The 24,106-nt window shown below is 36.8% G+C and overlaps 1 protein-coding gene across 5 annotated transcripts in view; it reads right to left on the reverse strand.

Moving 5' to 3' along the window:
• Positions 1 to 33: 33 nt before the first annotated feature.
• fer (fer (fps/fes related) tyrosine kinase) overlaps positions 34 to 24,106 on the reverse strand; it is a 30,109-nt gene continuing 6,036 nt past the window's right edge. For all 5 annotated transcript variants that reach the window (XM_052557483.1, XM_052557484.1, XM_052557487.1 and 2 more), the window contains 18 exons: positions 21,721 to 22,001; positions 21,340 to 21,513; positions 20,290 to 20,389; positions 18,646 to 18,829; positions 16,656 to 16,793; positions 16,369 to 16,488; positions 16,003 to 16,125; positions 14,885 to 15,074; positions 14,245 to 14,340; positions 13,935 to 14,138; positions 13,432 to 13,554; positions 11,258 to 11,314; positions 10,387 to 10,502; positions 10,124 to 10,218; positions 9,855 to 9,978; positions 5,234 to 5,388; positions 3,727 to 3,849; positions 34 to 3,394 (listed from right to left, as the gene is read on the reverse strand). In XM_052557483.1, coding sequence (XP_052413443.1) covers positions 3,258 to 3,394; positions 3,727 to 3,849; positions 5,234 to 5,388; positions 9,855 to 9,978; positions 10,124 to 10,218; positions 10,387 to 10,502; positions 11,258 to 11,314; positions 13,432 to 13,554; positions 13,935 to 14,138; positions 14,245 to 14,340; positions 14,885 to 15,074; positions 16,003 to 16,125; positions 16,369 to 16,488; positions 16,656 to 16,793; positions 18,646 to 18,829; positions 20,290 to 20,389; positions 21,340 to 21,513; positions 21,721 to 21,930 — 2,469 coding nt within the window. In that variant the 5' untranslated portion in view covers positions 21,931 to 22,001 and the 3' untranslated portion in view covers positions 34 to 3,257. The remainder of the gene's footprint in view (positions 3,395 to 3,726; positions 3,850 to 5,233; positions 5,389 to 9,854; positions 9,979 to 10,123; positions 10,219 to 10,386; positions 10,503 to 11,257; positions 11,315 to 13,431; positions 13,555 to 13,934; positions 14,139 to 14,244; positions 14,341 to 14,884; positions 15,075 to 16,002; positions 16,126 to 16,368; positions 16,489 to 16,655; positions 16,794 to 18,645; positions 18,830 to 20,289; positions 20,390 to 21,339; positions 21,514 to 21,720; positions 22,002 to 24,106) is intronic.

Raw genomic sequence — 24,106 nt, forward strand, 5'->3', positions numbered from 1 at the left:
GACCCTAACGTTTAACTCATTTCAAGCAGCAAATTCAAAGAATCCAAACTTTATTGCAAGTGTACAATATAAACAATGAGCAGACATCGTTATAGTTGACTGTCCGTCAGAGAGGTGTTATGAGCAAACACAAACAGATGAAAGAAAACGACATGGAAAACAAGGACTCAAGCCTTCTTAACGTCAACCATTTCACTTCTCATTTTTCCTCTTTCAGTCGGCAGGGGTGAAAATCTAGTCCAGTGTTGCTTTTCTACTTTTGTTCATGGATCGGTCATTTCCTGACACAGCTATTTTATGCCGTTTTATATCAGGAGATCATTTTAAAGCATAAAAAGGCCAAAAGTGCAATCAATACATTAAGTGTTTCCATCACAAAAATAAAGGAAGAATTCCCAATCCTAAAGACAACAGAAACTTTTGCTTATTGTTAAGGACTTCGAAAAGAGTAATCGCTGCTCTAACAAAACAAGCCATTTTCTGATGGACGTTTACATGAGCAAGTCAGACATAGGAAAGAGAATCTAATGTCTCTGAGTAACACCGATTTCAAATTGATGAGACACAATACTGCCGTTTGCTTTAATACACTGACTGTAGGAATTATAGTGAATGGTACAAAAAAAGCAAAAGATTAAGATGATAGAATTATATTACAGTATTTCAAACAACACACTATAGGGATAATTGAAAAGAAAAGAAAAAAAAAACGGAAGAGCTCACTCAGCAGTAGTTTAATTGATGTAAGCTCAGCTTCACCAAAAAAATAATATTATAATAATAATTTTGAAAACCCACTGGTGAATCATGCAAGGATACAAATCCAAACTATTATACAGTAGCTTTGTGTAAATTGTCACCAGTTTTGGATGATTGGCGCATGCACTGTATTGCATGTCAAACTCCATTGATTATTGGCTGCATTAGTGATAGCAAAAACGTGAAGAGAGAGGAAAAAAAAAAAGATTTTCTGACTAGAAAAAAGGACAGTCAATGCTATGGGACCCTCTTTACATATTCCAAATGTGCAAATATTAGAGCAGTATTGATCTGGGTCTTCATCGCTAATATTACAGCTGAAAGTTGACGCATCTTCCTGACAGACATCCACATTTGAATATCATTAGTTTTGCAGTGAAAAAACCAAACACCTACAAAATTACATTACTGGATCTACAAAAAAAGTATTAACAAAATACAAAAGCAATGCTTTGATAGAGTAAACCTTGAAGAAACCACGATTCCATTTTTTTTGGAAATGGAATGACAAATTTATGTGACTCGGGAACAAAAACGTGTGTACATAAGCATGGAAAAAAAATGGCACTTGACCAAAATGGCAGGAAACAACCTGGGAAATTCTTAATACAAAACACATCATGGTCTACCCAAACCTGGAATACTTGTGTAGGTAAATGCATCTACTAGGTTTGCCTGAGAAAACCTGATCGTAAAATAGCACAAGAAATCACAATCCAAGACAATGGCATAGACACAAATAAACATGCTTGGGACTGGCTTTGGTTGCTGGTTACGGAGGAAAAACAACATGAAACACAGTCAGAGCTTTTGGTGACGTCTAATATGCTACATGGCAACATTGTAAATGTAAAGAGATAGGTCACTGAAAAATGAATAACCTGTCAAAATTTGTATGCATTTCTTTGTTTCGAACTGATGTTTTGAAGGCAATCTGCTCTTTTCCATACATTGAAAGTTACTAGAAAGGTCAAGCTACAAAATGTACCAAAAAAGTATCCGAAAATCAGTCTATTCGACTTGTTCGGTCTGTGTGACCGAATTAAATCAAACTGAAGTTGTTATTCAACAAAAATCTTTTCATTTGATGCATCATATTTGCTTGTGACAATGAATGGGATTTCGGCGTCATTAAAAGTATTGTCGTACCTTCACATTCCGTATCTAAATATGGACAAACCACCAACAAGAACAGAGCTACAATGGAGAGTGAGATTTGAAATATACTGCAAAAGTCGTATAGACCACTTTTATGATATTTTCTGGTGCTTTCTGAAGCGCAAGTCTCCGGTAACCATTTTCTTTTACAGTACTGAAAAGAGCAGCATGAACATTATAGTAAATTTCTTCGTGTGTGTCCTACAGAAGAAACTAAAATCTTAAAGCAATCGGAAAAGCATGGGGCTGAGCATATTATGACAGATTTTTATTTCTTAAATTCTGAACTATGACTTTAAACTTTGAATGGTATTACCATGAAGAGGTGTAAGGTTGTGAAGTATTTCGAGAGCTTGTAAACTGTGGATTGATGCAGTGACCATGCAAGCATTGTGAAAGTCCGAATGCCCTGACTGTAGTAGACTATTGCTGTAGTTATAAATGACACTTAGGTAAATCTATGCATTTGGTCTCATTGCTTGACGAGTGCTGAAACGCTGGAATGTCCCTCAGTGAACGTCTTAAGGATGTGATGTTATTTTGTATGACAAACGCCTGTATTTTTTATTTTTTCCCACAAAAGGTCCTATTACTCCAGTAACATAAAAATGGCATAAAAAAAGTCTCGACTATAAAACTCCCCAAACCATTAGGTTTTAGGACTTATAAAAAAAGAAAAAGCAATATTGTTATTGGGTGGACAAACAGTCCATCTGCACACATTCATTTCCATATTGCAAAGGGATAGCTCCCCAAAAATGAGCATTGTCATCATTTATCCACCCATGTCCTTCCAAACCAGCATGACTTTTTCTTTGCTCTGGAGAACACAAAAGAAGATATTTTGAAGAATGTGAATCAAGTATAAAAAAACAAGAACATGAGACCCAACGAACCTTCCCTGATTGGACCAAAAACGCTTTTCAAAATGTGTTTTTGTGTTGCAGAGAAGAAAAGTAAAGTTCTGCAGGTTTGGAACGACATAAAGGTGCGCAAATGATGACAATTTCATTTTGGGGAAAACAACCCTCCCTTTTCACTGGTGAGGAATACTCAGTGGCATACTGAATACACCTAATACATCTTATGTGCTGTCTGTCGTAGCTTAACTGTTGCTCAGTTACCAAAAACCGGGGGGAAATCTGCATAATTTTGACATCAGAGCAAAGCTGAGACCTCTCTCCATGCTAATGGCTCAAAACAGCTGGTGCATAGGCAGTTCACACAGTAATTGCATGTCATTTGGAGGGCGAAACATTCGTTGTGTTTCTCTCTGAAGATTAGGGATCACCTGGATGTGAAGTATGAGTTTGGCCTTCCAGCCATTTCCTCATTAAAGGCTATTTTTTCTTGACAGAGGCCAGTTCTTTCTGAAGGTCCACAAATTTGGGTCGATTCTCAGGCTTGTAGTCCCAGCATCTCTGCATGATCCTGTACACCTCGTCTGGACACTTCTGCGGGCAGGACATTCTGTAACCTGCATTCCACACAAACAAACGTTCGGTCACGGTTGATTAGAAATCAGTAACTGACAGTGGATAGATGTTGACAGGATTATTAAAAGGCTAACAGAGATTGCAGAACATAAGTGCTAAGGTACTGCACGCTGTGTTGTACGTTCTGAGCAGTGCCTACTTTAAAAGAAAGCAAATGTGAAATAGTATCCAGTTATTACAGAAATAAAAACAGTACAGTTTTATAGAATTTAATTAAATATAAAAAAAGCTAAACAGAACAAAATCTAAAAATAAAATGAAATAAATTTAAATTAATTAAAATTTGACATCAATCTGGCTCTGGATCATTTACCTTTTTCGACCTGTTCTCGAGCCTGCTGGTTGGTCATGCCCGGGTAAGGACACACTCCTAGACTGAAGGTTTCCCACAGGAGGATCCCATAACTCCACACATCACTCTCAGAGCTGTATCTCCCTGGGATTTAAACAACATGTCAAACGCCAGTCTGGATCCAAGCACAAAAATACTTCTTGTGAATGCACTTAAGTGTTAAAAGTAAAAAGAACTTCCAGGTCACTGATAATTTAAGTGTACAAAGAAAAAAATAATTAAATACACCGGCAAAAAAATAAAATAAGAAAGTGTGTGTAAATTGTATGGTGACAAATAGTATAAATGTAAAAAAATACTTATGGGCCAAAACGTGTTACTAGTTTTCAATCATTTGAAACTGTTGGGGTTATTTTAACACTATCCACATTCAATGAGAGTAATAATGATCTAAATATGACAACAATCAATTTAATAATCAGCATTAGTAGCCCACTTTTAATGCCATCAGTCACATACACTCAAGCTCCCAGGATCTCCCGGTTCTTGGCACATTTCGAGTCGGACATGAAGACTCGCTCTGATCGGATCATCGATTCAGTGAGTTTCTGAAGAATGTGGGTGGCCAACAGTTTCTGGTCCCCGTTGAAGATTTAAGATCAAAAACATCCTCTATTTTGTTACTTTAAATCAGAGCTATTGGTCATCGTTATGTTTGTTTGTGGTTTCTACAGATATTTAACCCAAAAAAAAGCATTCAAAAGAGCTTGTGACTAAAGCTTGTAATGCCATTGGTTTGAATAAGTACAGCGTGTACTTATTTTCTTTACTTAAGAAACACACATTTTTTCTGTGTTTGAAGAGTGGAAAAGAGTCTTAAACATTTTCCGTCTAGTTGTAGTTGTTTACCTTTTTTAATATCCTGTGAATAGAAGTTGATCTTTTACTGTATATCAGAATATTTTGAACAAATCTATTAAACAAAAAGAAAAACCGAGTGCCCATGTAGCTACAACAAACTTTATACCCTGTGATTTGATGAAAATGTAACGTGATTAATCTGCGGCTGTTTTAATGACTGACAAAACACATCCCGTCAATAGCTTGTTAAAAACTGTCAACTCCATTTAAGCATGCTTTTCAGAAAATGTAAAGTGCAAGTGTCTAAAAATATATAAAGCCAAAATATCAACCATGACGACACATTGTTCAATAATTGTGGGGGAACTTTGCCTCTTTCTGTCTTTTAAGTGCTTAGTGGTGTGTCATGTGATTTTTTTTACTTATAAAAACAGTACTCCTGTACAGTGTTCCTGTGGCTCAATTGGTAGAGCACTGCACTTCAGGCGCAAGGTTGGGGGTTCGATTACCCGGGAACACATGATATGTATAAATTGATAGCCTGAATGCACTGTAAGTCGCTTTGGATAAAAGCGTCTGCTAAATACAGTAATTTCCTTTACTGTGGCAGGAAAAGAGGTTGAGAAACACTGATCTAAGAGCAGCACAGACACCGTCGGTGCTTTACCATAGTTCAGTGCTTCCGGTGCAGTCCACTTGATTGGGATCTGTTTCAGTCCTGATGAGGAGTAGATGCCATTGTCCTCCTGGCGGGACATCCCAAAATCACTGATCTTCAGCACATTGTTCTCTCCCACAAGGCAGTTGCGAGCAGCCAGATCTCTGCAAGATTTCAAGGAACACAATCATACCGCCTCATAAACATTGCAACACATGCACTCTCAGCTCACAATCATGACTGTGATTGGATAATTCACACCTGCCAACAAAATCATCTATGGGAAAATTGGTCTAAACTGGTTTCAAATCAGAAGCTGAGAAAAGTAAACTTCTGCCAGCAAAATGATTGTGAGGGGCTGAAGCAAGCGGTCTCGATCAACAATTATCCTGTGATTACAATTAACACCCACATTCAAGTGCCCAATGAGATCCGCAACAGCCAATACAGACATCATCTGCCTTCTGCTGTCAAAAATATCCAACTGTTCTCATGTCTTACTGTTCTACAACTACTATGAGATGAAAATAAAAGTGTTATGCAGCCATGAACTTTCTGGGACTAGATCAGTTTGTAACCTGTTGACATATTGTTACATCACAAATTAGATTTTGGACAAGCTCAATTAAAAAGTTTTTGATTTTTATAATCATTTATTCACAGTTTATGACTGTAATCCATATGACCAATCCATATCCCTATGAATGAATTTCTTGTGCAAAATGATAGGTACGTCACTAATATATATATATATATATATATATATATATATATATATATATATATATATATATATATATATATATATATATATATATATAATTATTATTTTTATTTTTTAATCTACAATAGTGCACAATAGTTTCACGCTTGTTTCATTTATAGGTTTGTTATAAGCAGTGTTGGGCAGTATCAACACATTACAGTAAAAATATTACTTTACCTGGTAACTCAAATTTAAGTAATAATATTAGTTACCATACAAAATACTGGCGAGTTTCTAGTTACTTTTTTGACACAATCACAAACTGGCTTGGATTGGATTGGATTGAAAAATTCAGTCATCTCTATCAGTTTTCCTAATCGTTGTCATGCGTGTATGCACGTGACATCACCAATGCAGCAAGTAAGATTTGTTGCAAGAAGGAGAAGGCCACATCATACAGGTTTTCATCCAAAATATCTTAAATTGTGTTCCGAAGACGAACAAAGCTTTTATGGGTTTGGAACGACATGAGGGTTAGTTATTAATGACAACATTTTCATTTTGGGGATGGAGTATCCCTTTATTAAAGCAGTCCCTTATCTATTTTTTTTTCTAAGTCTAGAAAAGTCGATCGTCATATTCTTGAGGTCTCTCTCTTATATAAGGAAGATGATTACAGTATATCTAAACTCTTTCATCCCCAACCAGTGATTTAAGATTCTAGTCTACAACCAGCGCTGTGCCTCTCTGGCAGTTATGCTGAGCAGACATCCTCAGCCATACAAGCATATTAGGCTGTCACATCCCAAAAATTGCTTTGCTGACATGAGATGGGGAAAGACAGTAGGGGGGAGCGAAGAAGCTGACAAAAGGTGCTCAAACCGCCGCCACCCCCTAACATGATCATGTCTGATAGTAAATGGGTTTTAGCGGGGTGCTGATGGAGCCGTGGCAGTGTAAGCGACCAGAGCTTATTTCTGTGCGACATGTATTCAGCCAGCCAACTCTGGCCTCAAACAGCACAATGCACCAAAGCCTATTTCACAGTTTAATAATCTCCACCAGAGAGAAGCAAGAAAAAAGTAGGCCTGTTTCAGTTATAGAAATAGAAATACTTCTTAAATATGATCAAATATTAATTTAAGTTTAAATCGCCTATTCATTTTAAAAACATATTTGTCAAGTTGCCAGACATAATTAAATATGTTGCTGTTCACTGAAAATGAAAAGACAGTTTTATGTCTCTTTTAGGATAATTTTTTGTAAAATTTTTCTATGAAGAACTACCATATTTTTCAGAATACTATAAGTAGCACCTGAGTATAAGTCGCATCAGTCCAAAAATACGTCATGATGAGGAAAAAAACATATAAGTCGCACTGGACTATAAGTCGCATTTATTTAGAACCAAGAACCAAGAGAAAACATTACCGTCTACAGCCGAGAGAGGGCGCTCTATGTGTTCAGTGTAGACTACAGGAGCAGTGAGCAGCATAGAGCGCCCTCTCTCGGCTGTAATGTAATGTTTTCTTTTGGTTAATTTCTCTTAGTTCATTTCTCTCGGTTCATGTCAAATTAATTTTGATAAATAAGTCGCACCTGACTATAAGTCGCAGGACCAGCCAAACTATTAAAGTAAAACTTATAGTCCGGAAAGTACGGTAAATCACAAAGACAGCACAATCTCATATAACCTCAAACCAACACAAAATCACCCACAGCCCAATACTTTGGATTTATTTTCTTTTTCTAATATGTTGTCTTTTCTAACATGTTGACAATTATGCTACTGGACGAAAAAGGAATAAATAATATGAAATGTAATACCATGGATTAAATATTCAAAAAGGTTGTGCAATCCCGTCATATTGAGAACTGTGTTTCCAGACATAATTTTTAGGTGCTTCATTTGGATTAGAGGCTGAAATTTTTTCGGGATTCCCTCATGAACTCTCTCATTTACATGTGCTTTTAAATGTTTCATTCGCGCGCTGCTCTGACCTGTGCTTTTTCTGAGCATCACATACACCTGATCAGAGTATATGAGTGGAGCAGTGTGATTCTGACTGGAGCGAGGAGCAGATTTTTTAAAAGTCGGAGCATCGTGGTTCTCACCCGCTCCATCACGAGTACAACTGGATCTCTCTGATCAGAAGGTTATAATGACGGCAGTAACCGAGCGGGAAGTTAAAGGCTAGTTCTCAAAGAGTTTGTCAGTTCCTTTAAATGAATATCTTCGGGTTAAAGTATGATTTAAACAGATTCAGCACATAATGCATTTTTAAAGAAGTAATCTTACAGTGCTACTTCATCAGTATCTGATTTTGAATGAGCAGAAATATGTAAGAAATGCATTGATCTGTAGATAAAATAACTGATGAAAACGTAGCCTACTGTTATTTTCATCACAAATAAAAAATTTGTAGAGGACGTTATGAACATAACATTGAAATACAAAAGTACTGAAATACTTTAGCCATGGAGCGAGGGTGGAGCGGTGTTTCTGGTATCACTGAACGCGGAGCGGAGTGATTATTAAATACTCGGAGCGCGGAGGGGAAATTGTTCTTAAAATACTCCATCATTTTTGGTCATACAGATAAAAGTAATCAATCTTTTGAATCCTTATACGTTTATTTGTGTTCACTCAGAATAACAACGAAATGATGTGCTTCTGTAAAATAATTAAAGCAAACAAGATAAAGTTTCTGCCGTCTAGACGTGAACTTGAGCGAGAAACTTTGAAACTGTGTATGATAATAAATCTATAGAGAGTGAAATGTCTACATTCAAATAAAAAATAAATAAAGAAAACGTGTGGGTTACCATGGATGATTTACATGAAATGTAATGTGTTTTCAATGCACATTAAGATGGCTTTCAGTTCATTAAAATAACAAAACATTTTTTTTACATTTTTATTTTACTGAAGTGTATATTTTACTTTGACAGATTCCGGCCAAAAAATAAAATAAAACCCAGGAGTGCGCGGGAACAGGAGTCATTTTTCGGGGATTGAAACGGGATGGGATTTTCCCACAGTTTTTCCGTGAGATTGGAACGGTACAGGATTTTTTTTTGCGGGAGTGGGACGGGACATATTTGAAAATCCACTCCTGTGTCACCCTTTAATTTGGATATATATTTTTAGACAGTCGGTCACACCATATTTAAGTCCATCAAAATTGAATTTATTGTTTGATTATTGTGATAAAATGTACAGGATTTGAAAGCTGAGACTTTGTTTCTCATCAGAAATAGCCAAGCACAAAGCTCGTTGTGAAAATTAGACTGGAGGTGTTTTACAAATAATATTTTAGAAACTGAAAATCATGGATCTGGCAGCCCTGGATTGATTATATTATATATTGTATTATAGTGTCAAACAGAACCCGCGTTAATGGTGCTGTAAGACATTATTATTATTATTATCACTTTAACTGGACAGCCCTAAATATAACACAAGAAACATTTTCATCACACAAGTTGCTGTCTGACACACTTTTCTGCTGCCTTCTGATTGACAGAAAATATGAGCCCTGATCATCAGCTGCCATCAGATGGCTAATAGTGCACATAATTGCTTTTATCGGCCATTAATCTGAATATATCGGTGTATCCCTAATTGTATTATAGTAGTTTTTTACTGTAATGCATTGAAATGTTAACATATATTGCATAAAGTAGTCCTATTTAAATTTAGACTACAAGAAAACATAAAATATTACATCAAGATTACAGTAAAGACAAACAGGAGGACATTGTGGCCAATGGTCATGAAAATAGTATCATAAAAATAATGTCCTATAATAGGATGTTTTTTATACAAATTATATATTACTTTTGTTTTTCTTCTGATTTTAATCTGACATGTTTAAAATGTCTGTTTCACTTCTATGCCTGAAACATTTCAGTTTTTCTCACCTGTGTATACAGTTCTTTAGCTCCAGGTATGCCATTCCAGCAGCAGCGTCTAATGCAAACTTTACCAGTTGCTTTGTCTTGAGGTCCTCTTTTTTCTTTCTTAAGAATGATAAAAAGTCCCCGCCTGTTGAAAAATGGCAAAATAAATGAGCTACAGATATGCAATAAATTACAAGAGAGACACCAACATCCCCAAACTAATTGATGACACTTTTAACGAGGAAGGGTTTCGGCAGCTAATGGCTGAAGCAAAGATCCAGTTTACTGACCTGGTACGAGCTCCATTACTATGTAAATGGGCTGCCGTTGGGTACAGACGCCTATTAACTTCACAATGTTGGGGTGATCGTACTGCTTCAGGATCCTAGAGGTGGAGTTAAGCATAAATGAATATGGACATGACCACATTATTTCATCACTCATTTTTAGGAGAATATGAATGAGGCGAACATTATTTCTTGATGTTGGAATATGAGATATGAGATAAAGAGCAAGTGTGACGTAAAGCATAAAGTGGTGAATGTGGGTTCACCTGGCTTCTGAGAGGAACTTTATCTTGAGGTCTTGTGGTAGATCTTCCTTACAAGTTTTCACGGCCACCAGGGTTTTATCTCGCAGCGTTCCTCTGAAAACCTCACCAAAATTTCCCTGAAACAAAATGTGTCCAAAAGCATTTCTTAAGTGTCTAATTTTATTATTTGAAATAAAAACACCAAAAAGAAACACCTTAAAATGGCTTTCTGGACATACAGCAATGGGTCGTGATAGATGGCTAATTGTCCAAAAAAATGACACATTTTTGTGTTTTTTGTCATATTTAAACCAACTAGTCACTTTTTCTTCCCATGCAAATTATGACACATAATAAGTTATTATCATGCTATTTATTCAGAGTATAAACTAGTGTTGAAATGTTTGGGGTTGGCAAGATTTTCTTTTATGTTTTTAAATTAAGTCTCTTACACTCACTGAGGCTGCATTTATTTTATCAAAACAAAAATATAGTAATATTGTGAAATATTATTACAACAAATAAAACCGTTTTCTATTTAAATACATTTAAAAATTCAGAACTGCTGCTGAATTAACATTTCTAATTAGCATCCATGCTGATAACAGGTTTTATTTTCTTAATATTTTTGCTGAAACGTGATTCTTCTTTAAATTTTATTTTTCTTTCAGGATTCTTTGATGAATATAATGTCCAAAAGAACAGCATTTATTTCAAATAGAGACCTTTTGTAACATTTTAAATGTCTTTAGTGTCACTTTCAACATTTATGATAAATTTTAAGCATCCTTGCTGAATAAAACTATTAATTTATAAATAAAAAAAACAATTAAAAACACAACAAGGAGGTACTCTAAACATTCCTAAACAAGCACAATGGATATGGACTTACTTTCCCGAGGAGTTCTCCCAGATTGACGTCCTCATGATTGAGAATCCATTTCTTATCCTGAGCAAACAAACAAAAAGAGCAAATGATCTTTCTGACACTTGTTCATTAATGAACTAATGACTCGTGCAGAGACGAACAGAAGAGAGACGCTGAGTGTCCTGTGGGTCAGTCACTGTGCTGCTGCTCTGATGAATGATAATGATGCAATTATCAGCTCATTCTCCAAAAGCACTCGCTTAGACAGAGACATTATGGGATATCTATGGAATATCTCGACAAACATTTTTTGTGCGTGTGTGTGTGTGTGAAAACTACTTTTATTTGATTTACATTATGTACAATTGTATTTGAAAAAATTTACACCATAATGAGAACAGCAATAACGTTGGCTATATGTACAAAGTCCATTTCATTTCTAACGGCGCAGCAGGACGATTTTCCAGAATATTCCTTAAAAGCCATAAAAACAATTACTTCTAAATGCATGCATTTTTCTGTGATTTTCTTTCACTGTGTTTAATTGAAATTTGACCCCAGCTTTTTTAACTGGCACTAACTGCATATGTAAGACTGTGGTCTATGTTTGAGGGTTCAAAGAGGTTCAGACTATTAAAACACTGGATAAAAAAAAAAAATCACTTTCTAAAATCTCAGTGCATTTACAGTAGCACTAAAGACATTTAATACAACACTGATAATGGCATCAATTAAAAAGTCATTATTGTAAACATCTTGAAGACGAGTGACATTAACCAGGACAATAATGCACTTCACTCAATATGATCCCAAACTGAGCACAACAAAACAAGCAGCAGAATCTGATTTAAAACTGTATTTTCAGAGTTTTAGACACAGCTTACATTAGTTCTAAAGCAGTCATTTCAGACTTTGTCTCTCAACTAAAGCTGCCCAAATTGACCAAAACGAACATATTAATGGCTATAAAATAAACATTTATCAAGCAGCTGCTGCTGCAAACATATCAAGGGAAACAAACTAAACATAAATGGCTCCAAACCAAATCATACTTGGTCTATTCTCTGCTACCAGTTACTCTTTAAGGGTCTTTACACTTTTCTTTTTGTTTGTTTTGTTTTTTAAAGAATCTTAAAAATGAACCCTCTTCTCTTTGCATTCACACTGAACATAAACTCATAAGAGTTCACTTATTTGGAACAAAGTCAAGTCAAATGTTATTAGCAATAAAATTACTGCAAACATGAATAACAACAACATTATGATTATTATGCTATTATATATTGCTTTTCTTAGTTTTCTTAGTTTTTATAATGTTCCTCTAATAACCTATAATTATATAGCACCTTATAATGCATTGTACAATCTCATGAATAATTATAAATCAAAGTTAACACATTATACAACTTTAAAATGCATACAATGAATTGGTAATTCAGTTATAGTTATTTATGACACGATATAATGTATTACAAATTATGAATAATTATAATGTATTTTACCCTCTAAATTAGATTAATTAGCCTTTAAGTAATGCATTATTAAGGGATGTTAGAATATCTCTTTATAATGCATTACATAAAGGCTTTAAGTAAAGTGTTAGCAAAAAACATTTTGGGATTTTATGTCAATTAAATGTGCAGTTTTACACAGTCCGAATGCATCCCAGCATTCACAGGGTCTGACAGTGTTTTTCGCATGCTGCAGCAGAAACATCACCACTATTATGATTTCAGTCAACATGCTGGGATGAGGTGCTTTACCCCACCATCAAAAACCCATCAGAGGAACAGCACGGCAGGTAATCATCCGACCTGACGGATGCACACATAGACACACGCTTCCTGGGGGAATCCAGCCAGTGTAGACCCCCATCAAGAAAGGAGTTCAAACTGATATTTTCTAAACCATTACAGTCTTTTTCTGTAGCCAAGCAGAACTCAACACACACACACACACACACACACACATGAGCAAGACAGGTTGATTTGAGAAGTGCACTGCACAACATCAATCTAATGTTCAATGTAGCTGCACACGTTAGGGGAAAATGAGCAATGCACTGTCCCAATTTCTGTAATAAGGAATTTTATGGCTGCATATTGGAAATATAGTTATAGCTTTAGAAGTGAAGATATTAAATGACTGTACTGAGAGCAGAACAGCTTGATAAGATGGAAAGAGAAACAATGCTTCACCTTTATGACAGGGTTCAGGAGCACGACCCCAGATTTCTTGGTGATGACTTGCTTAGTTGTGTAATGATGCTCTATGAGCTGTGGGATTGTGGGGAAGCCAGTGCCTTCAAATCTGTACTGATTCTGCAAACAAGAAGAGGCTGGTTAAATCAGACAGTATAGTGAGCTTGTAAAATCAAATATATACACTTAGCAGTGAGCTTATGAAATTATATACAATAAACAAAATAAAATCCTAAATGTTTCTGTGTGCACCGCGTGATCACTGATCTCTGTGTGTGAGTGATTTGTGTGTTTGTGCGTCAATTAAAGCAACAACAGTGATTAAACTGAATTGGAACTACCGGTGAATTAAACGGTTTCAATGCATACCAGCCAATCAGAATCAAGGATTTAGACAGACCATGGTATAAATGTGTTACATTATGATTCCTTCTTCACTCATTTTTGAATCTAAAAATATTCCGTCTTTGGATGAATAATGACATTGAGTGTGTACTCACATCAGCAAACTGAATGATGAAATGTCTGCGCTGTCCGTCTGAGAACACAGACAGCACATATTCTCCAGGTTTGCCGTGGCTCTCGCGCACCAAGAAGTCTCCCTGCTGCTTCAGCAGCTCCTGGGCCTCTGTCCTGGGAATGGCGCCGTGATACCACTCTTGCTCGCCCAGCGGTTTCTCACTTGTGGGTATCACATCGAAAAACTGAAGAGGAAAAAACACAAGGAGGTCAAGGTAGAGAACATGACAGGACAGATAGAAATGCAGAGGTGATGATAGAAAAAGCAGGAGAATCGGATATGAGACTTACTGATGAAGAGCCCAGCACAGACTTGGGCGAGCGGATGATTCCAGCGATGGAGTGTCTGAGGGTGTCAAACCTCGATACCTTGTCTTTGCTTTTATCCTGAAATATAATGTATTTTTCAATGACTACCTTTAGCAGTACATTCATTAAGCATAAAGAGTATTAAAAAATGGATAAATACACAGATAAACGGTAAATAAACACTGTACACATGCTGTGTGGTACCAGTTTTCAGTACCAGGACATTTTAATCACTACAAAGACACAGGCACAGTATCGGGCTTGATGACTGATATTTCTCATTTTTGCAATGCCCACTTTTGTCCTCAGCACTTTATGAAAGCCAAGAGCAAAAAAATGACCAATCATTATATTGCAACTTATGATATGACCCCTTTAAATTATAGGTGTATAGATTTAAAGACCGCCGTGGCAGTTGCAAGTGAAAAGTCAACAGAGAATCGTCTCAAACTCCTCTTCAGGAATATGTCAAGACAGAGTCAAGTCAAAAACCTACAGGAAATAGTACAGCATCTGGTCACCTTTGGCATACTATTTTCAACAGTCTATGATTTGATCGTTTTTACTCTATAAAAAACGATAGTGTGTGATTTGGGATGCAGTTCTCTAGGAACTGCCTTACCATTGAGTTGACTGAGCGGGCGTCCTCTTCATAATTGACGACAGGCGGTGGTTCTTTGCCCTCGTTCTCTTGCATCTTCTGTTCTAGTAGTTGTCTGTGTGCCATTAGTTTGGCCTCTGAACAGCGCAGCAGCTGGACCGTCTGTCTCAACTCCTCCAAAGACTGCTTCTGACTGAGGAACAACACCACACTGAAAAAAAGAGAGAGATCACGCAGTTCAATCCACAATGAATGAACACTTGCTTTTAATCTCTTTTTAAGGTTTATTTTTTCTTAACGTTACGTCAGAGGCAGAAGAACTGTCAGGGTTATTTCTGTAATCTACAGTAATCTGAAATGCAACCAATGAGACCACAAAACATACCAAAAATCTATTTAATGCATGCATGCAAATTAGCGAAGTTTTTAAAAAAAATCAATTTTAAGCATTTACATTTATTTTAACAAAGCCTTCTTTGACAAATGACTGCATACATCAGCGCAGAGTTTAGTTGGCTACATTGGAAGTTCAGGTGTAGAGCTGAGCAGCACTGCCGCCCATTTGCAGAGGTGATTATATCAGCATCTCTTGCACTGGATTACCCAGCAGACCTTAAAGAATGTGCTGAAGCTGGACAAATCCTCATCTAACCAGCACAACAGCACAGTTCACTGAGCTCCATCAGTCCGAGCCCTTTCATCTTCACAGAGGTGCTGAGGTCAACACGGATCGGCCTGCTCAACCTAATGAATCTCTATGGAAACACTTGAGTTCTCCACACGTCACTACTGCATTCACTCTTTCAGCTAACACGGAGAAGGAAGGACCATGAATGGAAATTCACTCAAATAATGGTTTCAGTGGAAAAAAAGACCCTGCTGCTTGACATTGTAGAACTCCTGAATTAAACACACAACTAATGTAAACTAACATTAGTAAACAAGCATTGTGAACATAACGGCTGATATTTCTATCTGTATTTTCAGCTTTTTAATTTGTTTCTGCTTATAAAGTGAGATTTGTTTTTATTGAATCGGTTGTTATCTTGTGGCCTCCTCAGTTGAGAACCACTGGTTCAGAGACAACACCCTGATTTAATGTATTCTGTGAAAGGGTCGAAGGACGTTCATTCTCTCACTCTGATTTCTTCTCAAAGGATCTGGTAGAATCCTCGAGTTTGTTCTCCAGGTCCTGCATGAGGTCCTCTTTGCTGTGAAGACTCTCCTGGGTTTGGAGCAGCTCCTCTGAGGTGGACTTCAGCCTGAGATCAGCCAAACACACATCTTTACTGTTATCTACAATATCTGGTCTACTCACGACTGGTAGCATAAAAAAAAATAACTCTGATTCCTGAATATGGAGACTGCGGAAAAGGCTAAAACTCAGTAGCGTTAACTAATGCTATCAAGCATTATTACCAAACATAAGGATTGTAGCATTCATGCAGATCTTGCATCTAATACCCAGATCCTAAGTGACACCGACTGAGAAATGAGCAACTCACATTGCTTGTAAACTGTCTGCTGTCAAATTATTCCACAGAATCTCATTTGCTTGAAGATTCTCCGTTTCTTCTAATAGCGTTGCATCAAATTCTACAATTGGTTCTTTGGCTTCTGGTGATCTGTTGAAAAATTTATTGAAAAGACACTTTACATTTACATCTGAATAGTTTAAATAGTAAAAACATACTATTTACATTACTATCTAAAAATAAAAAGACATTAATAAAATTAATCATACCTATAATACATTCTAATCAATTAGCATTTTTATTCACAAGCGTCTTACTTATTAATGTCGATGAAGTTGTCATACTCTGACAGTGGATCGATTTGGTCGATGGAAGTGTGTATTTCTTTGTGGACCTTCACTATTTCATCTGTTAACAGGCTGGTGATTTCACTGTACTCCTCCAGAATCCCCTTACTAGAATAAAAAAAAAGAAAATTAAAATAATTATTTGTATCCATTTATGAATGTACAATGTCACTGACAGGCGTTAATTTACTTGTATTATTATTAACATCAGTGGTGCTTATTGAGCTCATACTGAAAGGGTTAGTTCACCGAAAAATGTCATTAAAAATTATGTCATTAATGACTCTAAATTTATGTTGTTCCAAACCCGTAAGACCTCTGTTTATCTTCGGAACACAGTTTAAGATATTTTAGATTTAGTCCGAGAGCTCTCAGTCCCTCCAGTTAAAATGTATGCACGGCCTACTGTCCATGTCCAGAAAGGTAAGAAAAACATCATCAAAATAGTCCAAAGTAGACAACAGACACAGAAGGGAAGAAAATGCTGAATAAAGTTATAGTTTTTGCTATTTTTGGAACAAAATGTATTTTAGATGCTTCAAAAAAATTCTAACTGACCCTCTGATGTCACATGGACTACTTTGATGATGTTTTTCTTACCTTTCTGGACATGGACAGTAGACCGTACACACAGCTTCAATAGAGGGACTGAGAGCTCTCGGACTAAATCTAAAATATCTCAAACTGTGTTCCGAAGATAAACTGAGGTTTTACGGGTTTGGAACGACATGAGGGTGAGTTATTAATGACATCATTTTCAATTTCGGGTGAACTATCCCTTTAAGAGAAAGGTTTTGAACAACACTATTATTTTGCTGATTATGTAAATCTATTACTGATCAATTTTTAAATGAACTGACAGTTCAGCTAATCAGTAGTTCTGAATATATAACTTCACTCTGACTTTATGTCCAACATCGAAGAAACTTCTGCATGGTTGTTTGACCCACACTGAATGGTCATATATAATACAGTGGTGCATTCTAAATCAATCCCAGAAGGCTCTTGCAAATGTTTCCTTTGTGTGGATTAACCTCCACTTCAGATTAGCGCAAACTCTGTGATTAAAAAACAGCTTAAGAAAAGAAAAACCCCAAAGAGACTTCTGTTCTCCGCTAATCCTCGGACAGCTCTGAGATATTGGATTGGGGCTACATTATGCAGTAAGGTTTTTAGTGCAGCTGCACTGGTTGCACAAGGTCTACAAGAAAAGATTTTATTATACATGGCGGTCCAAAGCATTCACAACACCCAGACACCGTACAATCCAAAGACTACACTGCCCTCCCCAGGTCAAGAGGAAGCTGTATTCTCCTCTCAATGCCTAAAAACCTATTTGTACATATAGAACAGATATAACTATTATGGGCTTAAATTGTATACTTACTAAATTCCACAATATTTACATTAACTACTGTTTTTATAAACTGGTCAACTGTTCATATTTATTTTTTTATGAATAATTCAGTAAGGAAGGGCACATTAAACTGATAAATACATTCATAATGATCTAAAAAATAATAATACTAATATATATATATATATATATATATATATATATATATATATAAGTAAAAACACACACACACACACACACACACATATATATATATAAACATTATTACTCAAAAAATCCTAAAAACATTTATAATATTAAGCAATTGTTAATTCAGCATATTAAAATGATTAATAAAGTATCATGTGACACTGAAGACTGGAGTAATGGCTGCTGAAAATTTAGCTTTACCATCACATAAGTTAACTGCATTTTAAAACATATTATAATTCGGGCTGTGCAATTAAATGGCATTTGTCATGCGCATCTTGTCAGTAAAGCCAGTTCTGTGATTAGTAGTAAATCACCTGCATGATGCGCCATATACTACACATAGCCGTAGTTCACTGAAAAAACTATCCTGACAACTAAACATTATCATTAAGTGGAATCTGGACCACTCACAGTGCATTGATCATCTCCTCCTGCATCTTCTGCAGTGAGTCCAGCAGCAGAGGCAGTGCAGTCTCATGATAGTGCTCCTGATGCAGCTGTGCGCTTTTCACCGCTAGCACATACTGGTTGTGCAGGTTATGCAGCTTCGTTGTGGCCTTGTCGTATCGCTCACGGGCTTTTTCAGTCTCTTTGCCTGCAGGAGAAACCAGTGAGATAAAAGGTAGAGTCCTCTGAACACCTGCTGGTTCTGTGAAAGCCTTTTAGAAACGCGACTTTGTTATACATGTAGTTGTAAATAACGGCCAAGTGATATTGGTTTTTAAATGCTCAACACCAGTTTGAACCCCTGAACCAGAGGGGGCACTAAAAGACCTTAGCAAACTGCCGAGATGATTTAAAAAGATGCGAGCATTAAAATAAGCTAAAATAAAATAAAGATGTAAACTTGGAAAACCTAGATTTTTTTGTTTTGAACTGACATGAAGGTAGGTAAATGGCAAGCAGAATAAGACAACTAGAGTGCACATTAGAAACCTACAGTGCACAGTACAGTAACGGTCCCCTGTTCATTTTGAACAAATATAATTCAATAAATTATTCATGATTCTATAACGCTCTAAAAAAAATGCAGGGTTAAATATAGACAAACTCAGTGATTGGGTTGTTATCAACCAACAGTTGGGTTAAATGTTTAACTCCTAACACTAGGGTTGGTGGGTTCAAGCCAAATTCTGAATAATTGGCTTGGCTATATATAATTGTTCATGGTATTTAGAAATGCCCACGATACCAATATTGTGCAAATTCATTACCGCATTAACGAATACGGTACATGTCTAGCCAGGACATCGTTAAAATAATCCATGTGACTTCAGTGGTTCAGTAGTCATTTTACAGATCTACGAGAATACTTTTTGTGCACAAACAAAACAAAAATAACGACTTATTCAGAAACGTGTCTCCGTCGCATCACCCTGGCGCCATTTTGGAGTGAACAATGTATGCAATGTATGAATATGTTTTTTATGTTCAGATCAAATCATAAACAGCATATCTAAATACAGTGCTGCTGACGCGGAACAGCATACATTATTTACGCACGTGATACTTTCAAAAATAGCAATATAGGGTGAAGCAGAAGAGACTAATTTATGAGGAGTCGTTGTTTTTGTTTTCTTTGTGCACAAAAAGTATTCTCATAGATTCGTAAAATGACTACTGAACCACTGAAGTCGCATGGATTATTTTAATGATGTTCTTGCAATGTTTCTGTGCCTTGGTCGTGTAAGGATCCTTGCTGTCTATGGGAGGGTCAGAGAGCTCTCGGAATCTTCATTTGTGTTACGAAGATGAACAGGTTTGGAACAACATGGGGGCGAGTAATTAATGACAGAAGTTTAATTTTTGAGTGAACTATCACTTTAAGGACACTGAGCTTTGCCATTTATCAGACCTCAGCACACTTACTTCCTGTCACTGAATGTTGATATTGAACCGACCCTGATTTTAACTTTTAAGCCTAAAACTTTTTCATTTATTTGACTCAAGAAAAATAATTGATTCGTAACAGTCATTTTGTTGTCAATCGGACATCACAACAAATCTAATATTCATTATTTGAAAGAAAGAGCAGAGAATGAATAAAAAGCTCACCTTTTACAACAGCCTCCTTGTATTTGTCTCTTGCTAAAACAGCTTCCTTAGTTAACTGCCTGTAGGTGCATTTCAACTTCTCAAGATCGTTTTTAGTTACCTATGAAGGACAGAAGCCAAGTCAAAACCGATCCATCACACTGGTCCCGTTTAAACCTGGTTATTATGATGCATTTTCAGTGATCCAATCACAAGTGGTCAGCAGAGACAAACACCTGTGCTTCACACGAGTTTTAAATGTGAACACGTGTTCGGATTCCGTCACACACTACACCACTTTCACGATATCACTGAGTGCAATGCACAAATATGATTGAATAAATGAAGTCATTTCTCTGCTTACGAGTGAGTGAGAACAGAAGCAAATGGAAAGAACGTGAATAGGCTAATAAATAATTGTAATCATAATCTGTGTTTTCGAAAAACATAACCAAGTAGGAATTGATTGTTTTGCTGTGCTTCATCAAAACACGTCCCATACCGATCACGTTTGGCCAGAGGGTGGCAAATATAGCCAGCGATTTTTCAAATACATTCAACTACATGAGTGTCTACCCTACAAAAGCAGTTTCATTACTTATGGAAATGGTGGAAAGTGGACAAGCTCAAAATGATTCCTATTCCATTTAGACTAGGGCTGCTCCGATCACGATCGGCCGATCGTTAATGCGCATCTCGTCAGTAAAGCCGGTTCTCTAATCAGCGGTAAATTCCATCAGGCGCGCGATTTCACATAGAGCAGCTGTTACTAAACAGAGCCGTTGTTAACTGAGAAGTTGCGCAAATAAACGCTGAAAATGAAGTGGATTTGCGCATCTTCTCAGTTAACAATGGCTCCGTGTAGTAACAGCTGCTCTATCTGAAATCACGCACCTGATGGAATTTACCGCTGATTAGAGAACCGGCTTTACTAAAGAGATGCGCAAAACGATCGGCCGATCGTGATCGGAGCAGCCCTAATTTAGACCTGTATTTAATGTCGTCAAGCACATCTTAATACCAGGTGTAAACTGGGCCACTGATGTTCTCTGAATCTATATAAAGGCTCACCTTGTGCATCTCAGACTCGATCTGCTGGTGGAGGCTTTGGTAACTCTTCTTCACCTGCTGCTTGTCTTTGATCATCATTGTGAGGCGGTGGAGAGGCCCTGAGTTGAGGTCCTCCGCGTGGCACTTCATAATCTTGCTCAACTGCTCTGTCTGCTGAACCATGTTGGTCCACGACTGATAACAAAAACCAAATACCAAGATACAAAATGATAGGATAAGAAATGTGGGTGAGTGAGGGTGAGAAACAAACAAAGAGATGAACAGAGGTTGATAAGGCGAGACAAAAACTGAGAGAGCAGGTTGCAGAATGACTAGGTTCTGCACATATAAATAAAACATCAGCTCCACCTGCCGACCCAAAATGCAGCTGTGGGCCGTTACCTTGGAGACCGTACTGACGTAGTGGATCTGAGTGTTGTTGTCATGCTTGTCCACCTGCTGACTGATGTTGAGCAGGAGCGATGCATATTCCTTGTCGCTCTTCACCCGCAGGGTCATGAAGCGCTTCACTGTCTCCAGCAGCTTCAGCTCCCAGTCCTGCAGCTTCACCAGACCCTCGTGCGAGTTGCGCAGGTCCCGGCCGAACCCCATCTTGCTCGCAAGGCACGCGCTCTCTCTCTCTCGTAAAATGGGGGGTGCTGCTCAGGTCTGCATTGCTACTGCTGCAGAGATATGATATGGGTAGAGATAATGACTGGTAAGTCGAGGTGCATGAACATATGTGCCAAGTTGTTTTCTTCAGTTGGTTTCATATGGTTTATCATTATCTGTAAAAGTTTAAAATGTAATGTCTCTAAAATGTCATATGGCATGTAACCGACACAAAAAAAAATAATGATATATTTTTCTTACACGTTGATAACATGTGTGTGTACATATCTGAATTTAAACTAATTAATTTTTAATTTTACAAACATCATAAATGACTAATTCATCGATATCATTATGTTTTGGAGAGTCACACTGTACAGTCTGAACTAACATGGTGCTATCATAAAAAGGTCAAATTATTTGATATTTTAAGAGACTTCCTCACATTCTCCAGGGGGTAATCTCTATGAAATCATTTCCTGTTTTTATTCAGCATTTGGGTCACCACATGACTTTGATTTGACAGTTTTTTTAAATGAATCTAATTCATATAATATTATTCCAAAATAAATTTTAATTTTATAAACACAAATAAATATAAAATAAATCAATAACAATGTCAAGCTTTTAAAATATATATATTTAATAAATAAACGAATGACTATGCAAAACAACTACAGGGGTCAAAGCAAAAAAAATCCTGAGCCTGAACTTTTTTCCGGGGACAGGGCGGGGCAGCACATGCAAAACATGCAATGACTGTGACAACGTAAAAATTTGAAAGGATACTGTGGCAAAGTTATTGCTTTCTTTATTCAAACTGATTTTCTTTGTTATGAATATATGATTGACCTGCAGAATGAAAGCTGTATCATACACTTGGAAAATTTTGACGCTCTAGCAGTTAATAAACAGAACTGCTTGCATCTTGCGGAAGAACGTCGTAGCCGGAACTACTTCTCTCTGTTTATGTCTATGAAGAATCACAAAGGTACTGGGTTACTCCGCCGCGGTACCCCCGAAGCAATCTAAAATAGTCCGAATATAAACACTTATTATAGGTGCACCCTAGTGATTCAGGACAAGCCAAAAACACGGTTTGGAAAATGGATTCATGGTGTACTCGCTTATTATATAGATTCTTCTACATTTTGAACACAAACAAAGTTACGGACCGCAGCTCTGATTGGTTGTTTTTTACAGGGAGTGATGGAGTTTCTGCAAATGGCAATAGGACCAGTGGGAGGAACCAGAGGAGCTTGATTTTTTTCACAGATTATCTGTTTCATATTCTACTGTCAGGACATAACGACAGGTTTAATAAATATGTAAAAAAATATTTTTTTACAAAAGTTCCCTACAGCACCTTTAATAGATCATGTGTGAACAGGACCTTTTCAGAAATCCTGGTAAATATGTTTTGGCAATCATGTCATTCTTATGGAGATGACATGATTACTCTGAGCTGTTTACAAAGCTTCGCTGCTTTATAATGAGCTTTTCTATGTAAATACACTCTAGATGGATATATTTCACCATTTCGCCTCAGAGCTTTTTGTCGCACTTCTCCATTCATCAAGGCTGCGACTCTGCAATTGAATACTATTATGCGCATCTCATGTTTATAAAAGCAAAACATTCTGACTGGCTACTAATGTTAGTTTGGTTTATTATTTTTTATGTAGGATTAAACGCTGCACGCCGGAAATCTGGCACGTTGCCTGAGAACTTTAAGCCCTGAAACTATAAGGTTTATAAACACACTTTAAGGTTTTCTTAGAACTATTAATTCTGTTATTAATTACTCACCATCATGTCGTTCCAAACCTGTAAGACCTTCGTTCATCTTCAGTACACAAATGAAGATTTTTTATGAAATCCGAGAGCTTTCTGGCCCTCCATAGAAAGCAAGGTTATTACCACGATCAAGGCTCAAAGGCAGTAAGGACATCGTTAAAATTGTCCATGTGACATCAGTGATTCAACCATAATTATAAAGCTCCTAGAATAATTTTTGTGCATAATGAAAAGAAAAATAACGACTTTATTCAACAATTTTTCTCTTCTGTATGAATCTCCACTGCACATTCATGATGCACCTTGTTTACAAGCAGAGGAATGCACACGCATGTTACATGGTACTCGCGTGAATGGTGGCTGAGACTGACCTGGATAG

Source organism: Carassius gibelio, chromosome B5 (genome assembly GCF_023724105.1).
Source record: "Carassius gibelio isolate Cgi1373 ecotype wild population from Czech Republic chromosome B5, carGib1.2-hapl.c, whole genome shotgun sequence".
Taxonomy (NCBI): Eukaryota; Metazoa; Chordata; class Actinopteri; order Cypriniformes; family Cyprinidae; genus Carassius; species Carassius gibelio.